General features: G+C 31.4%; 1 protein-coding gene and 3 non-coding genes across 4 annotated transcripts; 2 read left to right on the top strand and 2 right to left on the bottom strand.

Moving 5' to 3' along the window:
• The first annotated feature begins 1,504 nt into the window (after nucleotides 1–1,504).
• Nucleotides 1,505–14,601, top strand: LOC131854650 (uncharacterized). Its single transcript, XM_059205815.1, has 12 exons — nucleotides 1,505–1,624; nucleotides 1,959–2,133; nucleotides 2,409–2,696; nucleotides 3,052–3,332; nucleotides 3,840–4,025; nucleotides 4,453–4,743; nucleotides 5,793–5,910; nucleotides 9,728–9,867; nucleotides 10,906–11,195; nucleotides 11,994–12,206; nucleotides 12,843–13,032; nucleotides 14,331–14,601. Exons 1-12 carry the CDS (start codon nucleotides 1,588–1,590, stop codon nucleotides 14,480–14,482), a joined length of 2,361 nt encoding a protein of 786 aa, XP_059061798.1. The 5' UTR covers nucleotides 1,505–1,587; the 3' UTR covers nucleotides 14,483–14,601.
• Trnat-agu (transfer RNA threonine (anticodon AGU)) lies at nucleotides 13,085–13,158 on the bottom strand. The gene has a single exon. It is a non-coding gene; the product is annotated as a tRNA-Thr (tRNA).
• An 810-nt stretch (nucleotides 14,602–15,411) lies between the features above and the next one.
• On the bottom strand, nucleotides 15,412–15,484 carry Trnar-ccu (transfer RNA arginine (anticodon CCU)). Its single transcript has one exon. It is a non-coding gene; the product is annotated as a tRNA-Arg (tRNA).
• A 478-nt stretch (nucleotides 15,485–15,962) lies between these two features.
• Nucleotides 15,963–16,034, top strand: Trnaw-cca (transfer RNA tryptophan (anticodon CCA)). The gene has a single exon. It is a non-coding gene; the product is annotated as a tRNA-Trp (tRNA).
• Nucleotides 16,035–16,574: the final 540 nt, after the last annotated feature.

Here is a 16,574-nt window from a genome sequence, read left to right as displayed (position 1 = left end):
CTACTTTGTCAATATACCATCACTAAAGTTTGTCTTTAAAGAAGTCGATAAAGCCATTTTCTTGTATTGCATTATGTTGTGCTCCGTATATTCCCTTAGTTGTTCTTAGTTACATAACATTGTAAAAAACTGCAAAATATTTTTAATTTCCATTTAATATCTTAAACAGATCTTTTACTACTGGGCGAACATTTTGTTCGCCCGGTAATAAAAGAGAACACTTTTGTATATGTGTAACAATATAATATATTATGGATTCTTTAACTGTATTAGATGTAGAAACGGCCAAACATTTTGATTTCTTACAATTAGGTAGATTCCCAGATCCCATTTAAAACTTAATTATTGTAATATAACTAATGATTGTAAGATACTATATAAAACGAGTTAAGTACTGATTGTTGTCAATAATTAAATAAATTATTTTTAATTAAACATTTATTCATTTCTGTATTACTTATGTGCGTAATTCTTTTAATTAATTTGTTTCTCGACATTATTATCTCAATTTTGTTTTATACAAGTAATAGGCTTGCGATATGACTTTCTGTTATGTGTAACGAAATAAATTTTTTTGTTTGTTTCCCCGACATCGCCGCATATTCACCAGACGCCTTTATATAAATTAATACTTGTACAGGTATCATTTTTATAACGCTTACTATTTAATGAGTAACAAAATATGACTATGTTTTGTACTTACCTGGTAGAGGTTTGTATGTAGGTATAGTCAACTTCATATACTAGACTTGACTACTTTGAGAATAATAAATTCACTAACCTATTAGTAGATAGGACATTTCTTTTCTACAACTCTTATTACAATCAGTGAGTTTAGTAATATTCATTATTGACAATTATTTCATTGTGTGTATTTTCTCATTTTAAATAAGTTAAAACGTTGATTTAGATTTAAGCAACAACCTTTAATAACATTTTATTACGAGATATCTGTTATATTAACATATTTTCCGATTTTTAATAAGACATTAAAAAGAATCCGCCTTTTCTATCTAATCAATGTCATTTAAGACGAATATGTGTAATGATTTGGAAATTGTTTGATAACTTTAAATGTTAAGATAAAATTTAATCTTTAATACCTACCGACATGCTATATGACATTTTTAGCCAGTAGACAAAATAGAAATGGCCCACCTGGCTCTGTACTAATGGATGTTCAGAGGACTTACGGAAGGTATCTGAAAGAAAGGGGACCATATAGTAAACATTTGATAGGACGTAGAGACAAATATAGTTTCATTCATCATTCAATGCGAGTAAATTCCAAAGTACGACAATTTAGATTAACAATGTGTTGTTAAAAAAGCTTTAAATATAACTGCCATGTTATAGACGTAGGCTATTACGTATAATTACTCATGAAAATGGTAAAACTAAATTTTTCATAAAAAAACAGTAAGTGCCTACTTCGCTTTATCTACCAATATGAACAATGATTCACTATCTTATCACTCCCTGCTAAACAACAATCTAGGGTAGGTACTCATTGGCCATACATTGCTGAACGTACGAGCTATTATTATTCCTATATTTTATAATTAGCATTCTTAATGAAAAGAAAACATGAAGATATTGTTCCTTACTTTATTATTCTTTAACTGTAAGTACTTATATTTATTATATTAATTAGAAACTTTTCAGCGTATCGCGTAATCAATAGCTATCTTTGGGTTGTTATACCATGTTATTGTGTTTTTGAATGTTTACTAAATAAACATAATTCGCATTCCATCATCATCATTTCATCCACAGTTTTAATTGTTTCCAAATATTTATTTTTCTATTAATATTTGTTACTTAAGTATATGAAAGTATAAAGATTTTAAATATAGAAACGTTGAGGGTTCTAATCCTGTCAGAGAGTTGCTTATTTCAAACATAAAAGTAAATAGTATAATGGTATACTCATATGTTATATTTTATGTTTTATATAGATGGTGAGAGTGTAATATTACCAAGTGTACCCGATCATTTAGTGCCATGTTATAGACAAGGCGGTTTGCCCTTAGGGGCCCCACGACGACTGGACGTATTTATATCGTTGCTCAAAAAAATTGAAGTGGACTCAAAGCTAGATGCACGTCTCTTATCCACTTCTTTACTTAGAAGGTAATTATAATTATACACTCAGATTACATATATAGTGCATTTATCATGACAATTAGTTACTCTGACGTCACATACAACCTGGTTTTTAATTAAATATAATAGTATTTCTTTACTTATATAAAAACTATAGTTTTGATTATATATGATAAAATGTTTTTTCATAAGTTTACGATTTACGAATAATAATTTTTATACTGTAGTTATGATACTTTTGTTTTTTTTTTGTAAATAATAACGTTAAATGACTTAAGTTAATATTTAACTTATTATTACAGCCTCCGTCTCGACGGCATTGAAGAAGGGGCCTCGGCCATTGAAACTGAGTTCGTTCTACCCTATAGAGCATCAGCATTCCAGTTCTTTAAGTATAAGCTTCTTATGGATTTATTTCTACCTACACAAGAACTTTTAAATGTAGATGAGATATTGGATTTGTCAGAGAAGTGTCTCATGCATAAACTGCTTAGTACAACCGTACGAAGGTGGGAACGAGGAGACGAAGGTGTCGTTTGCCCCGTGATTGCGGAGCAGAGGCAGACTATGGTCACCCAGAGTTCTAGCAGGTAAATAAATTATTGTTATAATAAAACATTAGTGTTTTTATCCCTTGTAGGTGATGTACTTGTCATCTGTCTTTCAATATTAAATATTAAGTTTACCGAACTAGATTCTGTAAAATCGCCTGCTTAGGTAGGTGTGTGTTAAACAAGCGGTGTTACAGTTGAAGGGTGAGGTATGGTAGAAAAATTACAGATATGGCTAGACATGAGTGGTACTACGTGTGTTACAGGACGTTGTTCATGTATAGATGCGATTATTACCACTTACCATCAAGCAAGCCGTCAGCTGCCATTACAGTTACATAAAAAAAGTTTAATATATTTCCGCCATGCTGTAATACTAAAAATTGTTTTTCAGAATAAACAGTCGCTGTCCAATTGAAGAGGGTGTTATTCAAACAGAGTGGGGTCCAATCACTCCCGGTACGATCATATCAGCGGTAGCAGCATCCTTGGAATTTCAGAGAGTTCCCCTCACTGATATCCTCAACCAAAATGTATACAGAGATGGTATATCTGAACCATTAATGGCATCAGCGAGACAAGAGTGGTTTAATGAAATAGAGACCTTTAATGCACAGGAACAAAATGGAACTCCAGAAGTTGATATTAGCAATATATGGGTTGCTACCCTTGCAGGTCAGGACCTGTAATTTTGGATTATAATCTGCTATGCCTTTTACCTAAGTACATATATACTTAATTATAACTACCGATGTTCCCCTGAAGGGGTCTCTTTGAGAAACGTTATCAATTAAATAATTGTTAAACATTATCAATTTAATATTACCTAAAGTATTTACTTACTAATATGTATTAGCGTTATTTTACCTACTTTCGTTAATAAAAAATGAGGTTAAGTATTTTTTGGGTTTACAAAGAAACAAACCGACAATTTAAAACTTTCCTCATTATAATATAGTTTAGACAACTTTTGTGGTGTGCGGAATTCTGTAGGCGGTTACACAAAAAATGGAATCACGATTTGAGTAATTAATAATGAATTAAGACATACTTCTATACTATATCATAAATCATTAATATATATACACAGTTCTCCCTTTCCAATAATGTGATCGCAATTGTGGTCGAAATCGTAGAACGGATTTATAACATTACTATAATTTTTTTAACATTTATTTACAGGTGACTTGGCAGAAGTGGTGATTAATCAGGGTCCAAGATACGGCCCTTCACCGCAGAATCTCGTGGTGGGCACCAACAATAGATGGAACGATACCTTGCTGCCCCGGGAACATTATCTCTTGCTCCAAAACTCAACTCCAGTAGATTGGCAAATAACTGATGCTGAAATCTTGGCTGGTATAGATGGTAGGTGATTAATGCATTTTATATCTTTTTCTCTATTATATTGCAGAGTTATTAAGTGAGAAATGTCAATTTATTTTGCAACTAAAATAATAAAATAGAATGATGGAATTTTTTCAAATCCAAACTATTTTAAATAGACATTACATGTATATTATATAATATACATATAATGTATTGGAATATTTTATATATTTACAAAATTTCATAGTTTTCAATTATACTAATAACTGTAGATATTATATAGTTAGAAAAATCGTCGTAATATTTCCAAATGCTTGTTAAATAAAATCTATCGGTTTTCTTATTTTGAATTATTTTATTATCGACTTGAATATAAATTGTAATAAGTTGTTTGTTTGTTTATTAATTAACTTTCCATTTATATTTTTTTACTGTTTAATAAATGTAATTAACCCCAATCTTTCAGGTCTAATCCTAGCTCAGTACATGCCTACTTGGCTGGTGGAGCGTCGTACTTTGAAGATATCGCAGGTTCTTGAAATGTACTACTCTAATGAAGGAGTGTCTTTCGACACTAAAGTGCGCGCATGTGACAGAGAAACCTTGTTCAAAAACTTGTTTAATACGTCCCAAATTGTGACGGAAACATCACGCCTGGCTCGTGTTCTATCTCTATCACAGGTCACTGTGTATGTTCCTTCCGAAGTTATGGATAGAATCAGTGAAGCTGTTGTTGTTGCGTTTGAAAAATATCTTCGTAAGTACATTTATTTAAGGCTTAGCGAACCCTGCCCCCTTTGTCTTTTCACGGTTATTGCAGTTAATTTTTAACCTTTACGAATTGTACACCCAAATCTTTCTTAACAATCACTGAGTTGATGGGAAACCGCATTAAAATCCGTCTAGTTTCAGATACAGCCTTAAATCGGAACAGTCAATGGTATGCTCACCTGTTGAAAAAAATAAATACAGCATATTATCTGTTTCTTTTTACGGTACGAAAAATAGGCAATATTATAGTATTTTTTTTAGTGTATGGTAATGAAATGACGCTGGCGGGGCACCAGTGAAGAATGATAAGATGAGCATGAGATCAGGTCAGTTAGTCCATTGTGACAAATTTACCAGGAATTTATCATGATAGTTTCCAGGGGAAACCGCGTGGAGGTTAATCAATCAGCGGGGACATGAATCCAAATTTCAGTTGTACGGTCTGGAATTTATAACAGCCGCGTTACATTAATTATAATATTTTTTTATATATATAATAATAATAATATGATTTATTTATTTCTCCTCACAAACATAATGGCAACAATAGATGTAGTATTTTTTATAGTAAAATACTTAAATTTATTATTTAAATTTATAAACCGTTATGGCTTGGTTTACTATACGTCGAGCGAATGGTCGTGAGTTTAAATCTGACTGACATCAAACTTATTGTGTAATAATTTATTTTTCTGAATGACTCTCCGGTGATAGTAACACTGATTACGGACCATACCAATCCCAGAGAAGAAAAGGCTCTTAAATGTGGACATGGCAAGTATTGACACTTGACAAAGCCTCTGACAACCCTAACAGGTCATATTGATATCGAGCCATGTGGTCATGCCGTAATATAAATCATTGGTGCAAAAGCCTGTCTATGCTTCGAATATAAGTATTCTTAAAAGAAAAAAAAACATTCGATTCAAATTATGCTTTTCGTCTTTATACCTTCATCCGTTGACTGCTTTCTCCATGAACCAACATAATTAATATATAGAATGTAGACATATAAATAAATTTTGCTTGTTTCAGCATCTGTACTGAGCAGGTATCATACAAATTGCCAAAACAGTGCCAGTGTCCCAGTTATGGATTTAATTGTAGCAACTGATGGGTCCTGGAAAGGTTATGAAGTCACACAGTTCATGTCGTATGTAATAATTTGTATATACTATTTTTTATATATATATATTTCAACGAAATGATATCACTTTTATTAAACTTGTTAAATTTTGATTACCAGCTATAATAAATTTCACGGCCTCGGTGGTCTAGCAGTTTAACATACCGCCTTACTTCCGATGGTCGCGGGTTCGAATATTCGCACGATACAAACGTTTGTAGTCGTGAGTATGATTGTACCTGTCTGGGTGTTTTCTATGTATATTATGTATGTATTTACAAAAAATATATATCTTTGTTTTTATATCAGTTGTTTAGTATCCATAACCCAAGCTAAATATATTGTATATGCTTTTTCTTTATTTGTGACACATCTATCTATCTATCTAAATTCAGCTTGGGTTATGTGTATGTGATAAGATAGCACTGTGTGAATTGTCCAGGGATACTATTAGTATAAATTACCTGTGATCCGCGACTTCGTTTCCATTTTTTTAGATAATGGAATAAGCTATGATCGTCATTGTGATACAATCTATTTTCACGTAAAATTGCTTTATGATTAAATCAACAGTTAAATCGTGAAACAGCAACGAATAGACACATTTGAAGTCTTAAATAAAATAAATTCGAGTTTTTCGTTAGAACGTTTAGGTGTATTTTATCTTTTTAAAATAAAAACGTAATAATAATAAACGATAATCTTCTAATTGGGGTGTATAAAATTGCGAATTTTGAATATATTATGTAGATTCTTTTCTTTTTTTATTACATAGACGATCATTAAGAAAGGTTTTTCTAAACTTTCTACACACGGGAGATAACTGGTTGGTGCGAATGAAACAGCGGTAAATAGCTATTAATATATAACAATATTAATTGTCATACTTTACACATAATGGTTCTTATAGCCGTAAATTTTTTGTTCCCTAAGTAAATAATTACGGTCGTCCATAAATTACGTCACACGTAACAAGGAGTTAGGGGCTCGACAAAGTCTGACACTGAATAACAGGGGTAGCCAACAGGTCGATCGCGATCAACCGGTCGATCACGACTGTTAGTCCAGTAGATCGTGGCAAGGCAAAAAATATAAATACGTAGACCAGACTGCGCAACGTAATCGTAAAAAAGGTTGGCAATTTCCAACTACAAACCTGATTATGCTAAACTAGTGGAAGATGCTCAGACGCAATACTCACACTAATATAAATATAAATAAGTACCTAGTTACTAAGAATAATTTTCACATTTATGTTTTCTCTCTTAATAAAATAAAAGAATACTGCATTTTTGTGTACTGAACTATGCTATTTCATTTTAGATTTCAATAAGTATGTAATTGATACATCGCATAGGGTTTAATAGTAAACAGGAGATTTTGGGTCTAATCAAGTTGGCCATTGTTGCTGTATAATAAGGGTTGCAGATGTCATGAAGTTCATGTTGAAAAATAATGAAACTTAGGTTTTCTGCAAGCAACCAGGACGGGGGACTTAGATTTTCTCATCAACATCGCATTTTAATTTTAGTATTAAAATAGCAAAATTCAGCTATTTATCTAACCAGCTGAGACATGCAGAGGGGGGAGGGGTGGACGTAATATATAGATGGCCTCTTAATGAATAATACAACTGTTGCCAATTTTCCATCCGGCGTTGAGTCATTTTCAAGGTTCGCATATTAAATTCCGATCATTATCAAACCCTCTTGTATATACTGCGCACATTATACTGGGTTACGATATAACAAACATAATGCTGTTTGCTCTATTTAGTAACATTTTCTAATAATCAATTAAATAAATAATTAAATTATTTGTACTTACTAAAGTAAAAAAATACTCTATATATAGCTAGAACATAGTCTACATAGATGTCCCCCGCACTGGCCTAGAGGTAGTTAAGTAAAATAGTTGTAATTTAGATTCTAATTTCAGATTTATAACAGTTAAGTTCTAACGCCCGAAATGTACTATCTAATTTCCTACTCACACGCATTCTTTACACTAATTATATGGTTAACTGGTTATTACAAATTTAAGAATAAAATCCAACACATTTAAAGAAGTACATACCGTACATAAAGTGCTTTCAGACTGTATATCATTACTCATTACACTAGATTTAGAGATTTAAAAAATGGAACAAGTCAGCAAAGTCCTGACGTAATCAATAATTCCGTTACTTTTTTTTAATATACCTATATATTGCAAATAGTAGGTTGTACTTACATTTTCAGCGACGTATTAAAAAGTTTTCTGCGTGGATATCAGCTTGCTTTGTAAGCTTTGTTTCGATATACCCTTAAACCGAAACAAAATTTACAAAGCAAGCTGATTGGTGGCTGAACAGAAGTTCAGTCGCCGAAGCATTGCATGACAAAAGGCATTGAAATTACTGGATTAGAGCATGACATCTCAGTCTTCCGCAAAGGAAACGCATTAAAAACTAAAAATGTTATCACTTAAATGATAACGTGATGTACGTAGTGCTTTTCTTGACTTCTGTTACCAACTACCGTCAGCTGAGTCGTCAACTGCAAGTTAACAACTACATCAAAAAGAAAATAAGGTTAATGAATAACAAAATTAATTAAATAATTCTAATAAAATCGTGCGATTAGATGTCAATTATATCAAGGAATATATTATCACATAGTATGTAAATTCCTTGAATACCATACAATGTTACACGTGTACCAACGATTACGTGACTTTTTTTATGAACACTTAAATTATCTCATACTAAAATCATGTAGATAGATCATAACAGAATTATATCTGTTAACTGTCACAAAATTACAAATAATATTTCTTGTAAGTAATTTTTACTCCGTTGGAAGAGTTCGTGGTGCTACCTCAGCATTGACCTAGTTTTAATATGGACGGAGCATATAACTACTCAGTTTTCTTTAGTTTAGGGTATTTTGTGACACAGTGAATTTCTTTATATGTATTAACAAATATTTATATGTTTGTAGTCTTGTTCGTATAAATCATTAACTGAATTTTAACCTAAGTATAATGGTGTACACTCCCGAAAGTAGTGCAAAAAAAAACGATTACATGTTTATCCTTAATACATTCCTGACTTATTTATCTGATTGCGATAACTATATAAAACTAGAGATCCATATAATTATTAAATAAATCAAATTATTGCACCAGCGAAAAGCAGATCAGAATCGCTAGTATGTAATAATAAAATGTCAATAAAAAATATAAAGCATTGAACTTAACGTCGCTAAAAGTACATTTGCAATAATATGTTATTGTTTCATCATTATTAAGCAAGCCGCCTATCACGTCCATAAATATATTTTAACCGTTATGCTGTTAAGCCCTAGCAATATGTATTTTTACAACTATTCGCGGAAATTGTAGTTGACACATACAAAATATTTTTATAAGTTCCAAATAAATAAATTATTATTAATTAATTAGCAAATCAAACATAAATAATAATAATAATCTCAGAACAATTCACACACTAGTTTTGGGATAGTCTGGAATTCCATCAGATAAGTAGCATTTACCTAACATCATAATCAATCCGTCTTATATGTAGGATTTTCTAATAAATTCATATTGACTATACCTAACTTCTACGCTGGGACGGAGTGGCTTGTTACTAGTGGCCCATGGGCCCTAGCTATGAGTCCTATCAGAATGCCTTTCACGTCACTCTTAAGACCATTGCGATTTATTCCTGGTGATTAAGCCAGGATGGCCTTCGATATAATCTTCATCCTTCTCTGGTGGCCCATTAGCACAACAATTGTGCCACTGAAATTATAGTCATGACATTGTAATGATTTTCTAAATACTTATTTTATCATTTTAGGTGGTTGGGAAATGCTCTAGAAATAAACATGCAGAGAAGTACATTGGGTCTGTTACACGGTAATACTGGCCAATGGATTGTGCCATCGTCTCATAACATGACTACTGTATTCTCTCACATCGGCAACTTTACTGATGAATGTACGTATTTGTGGAGGTATATTTCTGCAACCCTAAAGTTGTCATTATCATACACCCCTGAGAAGGGGACAAATAATAAGTTTAAATAATTTAGATAAGTTGCCAAAAAATATTCCTCATTAATATTTTATTCTAATTGAAAATTCCTCAGAATGAATAATTGAATTCTATTATGGAATTTCTACTCGCTAAGTTATTAAATATACTTTTAAATTAATTATAATTATAGTTAGCAACGTTACAACAGATAATTTTGGGACAACTTCTAAACTTTTCTTTTAAAACATATTTTTTCAAATTTCTTTAAATAATAACCTCACTAAATATTATAATAACTTCACAAAATAAAATTAGTTTGCCTAAAATTCGAATTGCCAAATAATTCTTACACCATTGTCCTATGCATAATGTGTGTGCATATTTTTTTTCATGCGGAATCCTTACTATATAATATTATAAATGCGAAAATAACTCTGTCTGTCTGACTCGCTTTCACGCCAAAACTACTGAACCGATTTAAATGAAATTTGGTACACAGATAGTCTAGACCCTGAGAAAGGACATAGGCTTACTACTTACCATACTTTTTAATGCGAAAAAAGGGTTGTAAGGGGTTGAAAGATTGTATGGAAGAATCGTCATTTTTGAAGCTAGAAGCTTTTAGCCTTTTTAGTTTTTAGCCTATTTATGAAATATATGTATATTTAGAACTTTTTCTAAATATACATATATTATATTACATATATATTACATATATTTCTAAATTACATATATTAGAGTTATAAGGGGTTGAAAGTGTTATGTATGGAAGTGTCGTCATTTTTGGAGCAAAAAGGATGAAACTTTTTCATTTAGTTTTCATTGGGTTAGTTCATTAAATATTTTTTCATTATTCGTCCTCGTAAAATAGTGACCTTGACGTCACTATTTTACGCGGACAAAGTGGCGGGAACAGCTAGTAATAGTACAGCTTCTATAAACTAGCCCAATGTTTGGACTAATAAAATTGTTAGATACTATAGCATTTATATTTTTTAGGGCCGAATCGCTTAAACATTCCAAACATTTTATCAAATATTATCGAATATTCTCGTAACAAGACCCTCTTGAATGTGGAGACTAAAGCAAGTGCAGCCCCTAGCACTGTGGTACTAATTGTAAGCCCCAGCGATCAGCCTTCCACTGCCGACTTGGAACGCGCCACCTCGCTCATGAACTCTCTGAGATCTAGCTTTTTCGATGTCTACTTTGTATATGCATCGAAGAATCTCGAAGGATTTCAAAATATAAACACTGAATATTTGGATTATTCAGAAATATTTTTGCAGGTATATCATTCCTATACATATATATTCATGTATTAATTATAATTTAATTTTTAACCCTGTTTGAGCAATAGTAATAGCATTAGCATAGCATTGACCCAATGTATTTTTCATAACGTCAAAAGTTGTCATAAAGTCTACGTTGGCTCGTCTAGTAAAATTTACATACAAGGAGACTTAACAATTATTTTATGTATTATTTTGGTTAAAAAATATTTACTATCCGTGTAGTGTAGACTAAGAAAACAATTAGGTACTTATGCCAACATTTCGCTCTCAGACTTTCGAAAGAACCTTGCAGTGGAACAAAGTACAAGATACCGGTGCAAGAACAGTAAATATAATCATATAGCAAACTGTTTGGGCAGAATGGTTGTAGTTAATACCTACTGCGGATACTAGATTTGTAGTAGGTACTCTGTATGTATGTCCTCGTCTTATAATGGGAGACACCCCTGCACAGCAATGCATAATCAATGGAATTGGACTATTGGATAACAAAACACTATGTCTGGGTGGAAGGGAATGGGGAGTAGTGGCGCCATTGCTACTATTGTATCACATCAGATCGACCTCCACGTCCCCCTGGAAGAAATTATTTGTAATTCGTAGCGAATATCGTATGATGTGATAATTAAACGGGCTTCATGCTGATTCCACTATTACCTTGCCAGTGCTAACACAGTTACGTCATTCCATTAATAGCCATTAAAAAAAAATCATTAATGTTTCTATCCGTTTTGAGTTAATGTTTAGAATACATATTATACAGCCCACATTATTCAATATACATGGTTTTAGCTATCGTCATCAAATGTACAAGACGTCATCAAATCTGTTGAGATTAATATGGTTAAAAGTGAAATTCCAACGAGCATAATGGGAGTACATTGTCCATTTAATGGGACGGTCTTTGAGCAACTGGAATATGAGGATTTTGTGTTACCGAACCAAATCATGGCTTACCGCATACATCCATTTTATTTGCGACAACAACCAATTATTGCCGTACAGGTTAGTTTCTAATCTATACATATGGTGTATGTGTGGTATATTCTAATATTTCTATTTTGTTTCCGTTGTTAAAATAAAGGACTGTATTTTGGGTTTTATGAATGGCAAATAACCTGGCATTCATTCTGCCTATTATGATCATGCTTTTTATATGTTTAAATTCTTCTGATACCGTTTATAACTTTGAATAGTAAAAGCAATCCTACTAATATTATAAACGTTAAAGTTTGTGAGTATGGAGAGATGTTTGTTACCCTTTTACGCAAAAACTACTAATTTGTTGAAACTTTACTGTTATATAGCTTATACATCAGAATAATATAAAGGCTATAAATTTCAAGCGGGTGAAACCGCGGGCACAGCTAGTAATAACATATGTGCGCCATTGTCATAATCATGATAATGTGCTTGATGTTTTCTAATATGTGGCATAGATGGCGCGAAGATCGTACCATTTAGTATAGTGACGCCATCTGTGACAGTTAAAAGCAATCCATAAGCAAACATTATTAGCGCCATCTACACGACTTTCTATTATTACAGAATCTATGGTAGACTTAGTGACGTTCTATTTATTATTATAACCTATGTATTGATCTTTTAAAAATACATATAAACTATTTTATTCTTTTTAAGTTTCGCAACAATGGACAAGGAGAGTTGTTAGTTTGTACATACCGGGGAGCAGAAACATCTCAAAACTGTCAAACTCTCACTGAAAGGGAATATCACATCTTTAACTTGACCACTCCATGCGCCACTTCTGATTTTTGTCTTCCAGCTTACTTTACTGTCAGCGCCCGTTCATCTTCAAATTTATGTGCAAGTAAGAAACCATATAATTCTTAGAACTAACAAAAAGTTGTCATCGACCGACTAGGCCCCGGGGGGATTCGAACCCCCGATCTCCTGTTTACTAGACAGGCGCTTTAACCAACTAAGCCACGGCGCCGTTGTATTTCAATGCGAAAATAAAGATGTCTTACTGTTATTACGAATTGTAAACAAGTATTAGAATATGTTTTTATTATAAAGTGAATAGGTATCTTCATCTTTGTATTAATATTGCTGCACAGTTTTTATCAAAGAAAAGTACGGTCATTGCCTGTGTTCTATTGTTTTAATATTAATTGTATGAGGTGTTTTTATCTACTGACGTCAAGTTAGTACCTATACAATAAACTTTATCAGGAAGAGTAAATTCCTTGGGTAAGTTTTATTATAAAAAATATATCATCATCGTTAACTATATATGTATTGCCATCCAAAATACTTAACTTACCTACTCACTCTATGGTTAAATTTGAGTAACTTAAGTATCTTTAAATTGTATAAATAGTATATATCTAGTTCACTAAAACACACGTCACAAACAAGACATGATGTGGAATATGCAAATATTTTGATGGAAAGGCGGTATTGTATAAAGTATTAATTGTAGGCTATTGATATGACATATCTACGCACTGGCTAAGTATTTGCGGGTACGTATTACCATACCCTATATAAAATTAATCATACATTGGTGCCATGAAAAACAAGTTAGATATCTAATAAAAATATTTTGCCTATTATCTATATTAATACAAAGAGAGGAGCGTATTTTGTGAATTGGTATGTATGGACTATTTGAAAAATACTTGAAAGGTGTTTGTTTCAGATAAATATTACCTATCTATATATTTTTTATATCACAAGGGCAGCAAATAAACAACAAATTGAACAATATAGAACATTTCTTGATAATTCATGAAAGCCAAAGAATTGTGCTTAAAATATAATAATTCAAAATATGAGGTTTAGAAATATTAAAAAAAGATTCGTGGAGTTCTTAAAGAGCTAAATCGTAAAAAATATACAATAAAATACATTTATTCAACAGATTTTCAATTATTTACTTTTTGGAAGTATGTTTAATCTCATAGATAGGTTTTTTATTTCTTTTAACTTTTGTACAAACTAAAAGTACATGCCAATCCCTTTGTAAACTAAAACTAATAACTACATTACCGTACCAGTGAGCAAATTGCCTTAGCCGCACTACCTGAAGGATCGGTTAAAACGCTTTGTAGGGCACCAACATCCTTAGATACTAATTACTAATCGCTAATATTTTTTTAACAGATAATGATTGCCGTCGTCCTAATCAAGTAGGATACTACCTGGAGCACCGCGGCCTAAGATGTTTACCGCTGCGTGGAACTGCAATATGTCAATCGCCAATTTTGGTTCTTATAATGCTATCAGTTGTAATCTCATTCATTATTGTACAATAGACTGTATTAGTTGTAATAGATGGATTGTTGATTTTTTAAAATTATATTGTAATTAAATTCGTGTGATTTTATGAGGTTTTCTTTTAAGAAATAATTTATAAGTACCTACATACCTACATAACACACATATAGGTATGTGTCAAAACGAAATACGATGCACTAATAATAACAGACGTACTACAGTCTCATACACATTCATACCTTTTCTCAATAGATATTAAAATATGTTATGTTTGTAAATTTATGTATAATAAAGTATTAAAATTTAAAAGATAAATTAATAAACTCTGTAAATGCGCATATCAACTTTGAAAATCAACGTCATTTCTTTTTATATTAAACGCAACGAAGGTATTAAGAAATGATTTTCGTAAACCCTCATGGTCAAGTCTTTGAAATTTAGACGAGCAAATACACAGCTATTAGCCAGTGTATTATGTTAGATAATTCCCATATAAACAATTAACTTAAAATTGTATTGTGAAATCCTCCGGAGATAAAAAAAAAGTACACGAAAACTTTTTATTATAATACGTATATTTAATGTTAATTGGCAAATAAAATACCATTAAATAGGCTATGTTAAAGAACCGACAATAGATTTATATTAATAATGCGTACCTACCAAACATGACACTTTAAAAGCATTGCAAACATTTTTTGTATTTTAAAACTTCTATATCACGTAAAACCGAAATTCACACCTTTGCATAATACTGTGATAATGCCAAGCCAAAATCTATATGTACTCTACCAGGTCGACCTCTACGTTGTGCATAGATTCAAATAGATTTCTTCTTTGTCTCCACAAAAGTTCATGTGATTTTTTCTCACAGAACACAGTAGTAGTAACTTTGCTCTGTGGCGTTTACGATATCTTTTGTCTTTTGAACAAAAATTATAGCAGTAAGGAAAAAATAAGAACTTTGTACCCCTGGTGGGACTCGAACCCACAATCCCCGGCTTAGGAGGCCGATGCCTTATCCATTAGGCCACAGGGGCTTGTAGAGAACTATCTGAAATTAATAATCAGTTTATTTCACAATTATCTTAAAATAAATATTTAAAAATAATTTCATTTTAATCATTAAAAATAATTTTAATTACATGTTTACTCATTTAACGCGAGATTTACTTCCAACTATAAAGTAACATGTCTTCAAAATTACAATAAATTTAAATTTTATCGTTGAAAGTAATTGTAATTAATTAATGTAATATCTAAAATATATGAATAGGTTCTAACACACTTGTCTGCTACGTTAGGCCATTTGTGAAATTTTATCACTGTAAACATTTACTCTGAAGGAAGATAGATGGCGCTATTGGTACTTTTCAGTTAGCTTTAAAATAATTGTACTTTCTATTTCTATTAATAATATGAGGTAATAGAAAGAAATAAATTTTATCTTATCATAATATTTATGAATATAAAAGTATTTTTACTGAAGAGTACATTAATTTGGAATATTCTTTTGTCGACTCCGTGGCGCAACGGTAGCGCGTCTGACTCCAGATCAGAAGGTTGCGTGTTCAAATCACGTCGGGGTCAATATGTCTTTTTGTTATGTTTTTACATAACTTAAAAAGAAATACACGTTATAAACATAATTAGCAAAATTATTTTTAAAGATTGTATAGTTTTAAATTATTTCAAGAAGCGTTCAGGCGGCATGTAATATTTTTATATCGATTATAAAAAAAATTGAATTTATATATATAGTTATATTGATTATAAAAAAAAGTTTTAGATATTAATTTTCCTATATTAATTAAAAATTTGTTTAGTTTTTAACTATATCTAAATATATCTATATCTATAGTACCTACATGTTAGTAGTATATATACTACCGAAGTAAGTTGCTCTAGTTATTTTATATTCCATTTCTAGTAGTGTAACAGATACCTACGCCACAGATAATATAATATTACCTCCTAAGCTAAATGAATTTTGACTTCGATGAAAGACTTGTCTAAATTAAGACTACATTTTAGAAAATGAAACCTGTGTTTTCATTTTCAGGCACACCTACCTACAGTTAGATTGTAAGAAACAATACGATCCAACAATTTGTCAACATATTTATAAAA

Source organism: Achroia grisella, unplaced genomic scaffold (assembly GCF_030625045.1).
Source record: "Achroia grisella isolate CSIRO2021 unplaced genomic scaffold, CSIRO_AGI_Agris_v1 utg1023, whole genome shotgun sequence".
NCBI classification, from domain to species: Eukaryota; Metazoa; Arthropoda; class Insecta; order Lepidoptera; family Pyralidae; genus Achroia; species Achroia grisella.
The sequence above is the reverse complement of the archived record's forward strand: the minus strand, read 5'-3'. Positions and strand labels throughout refer to the sequence as shown.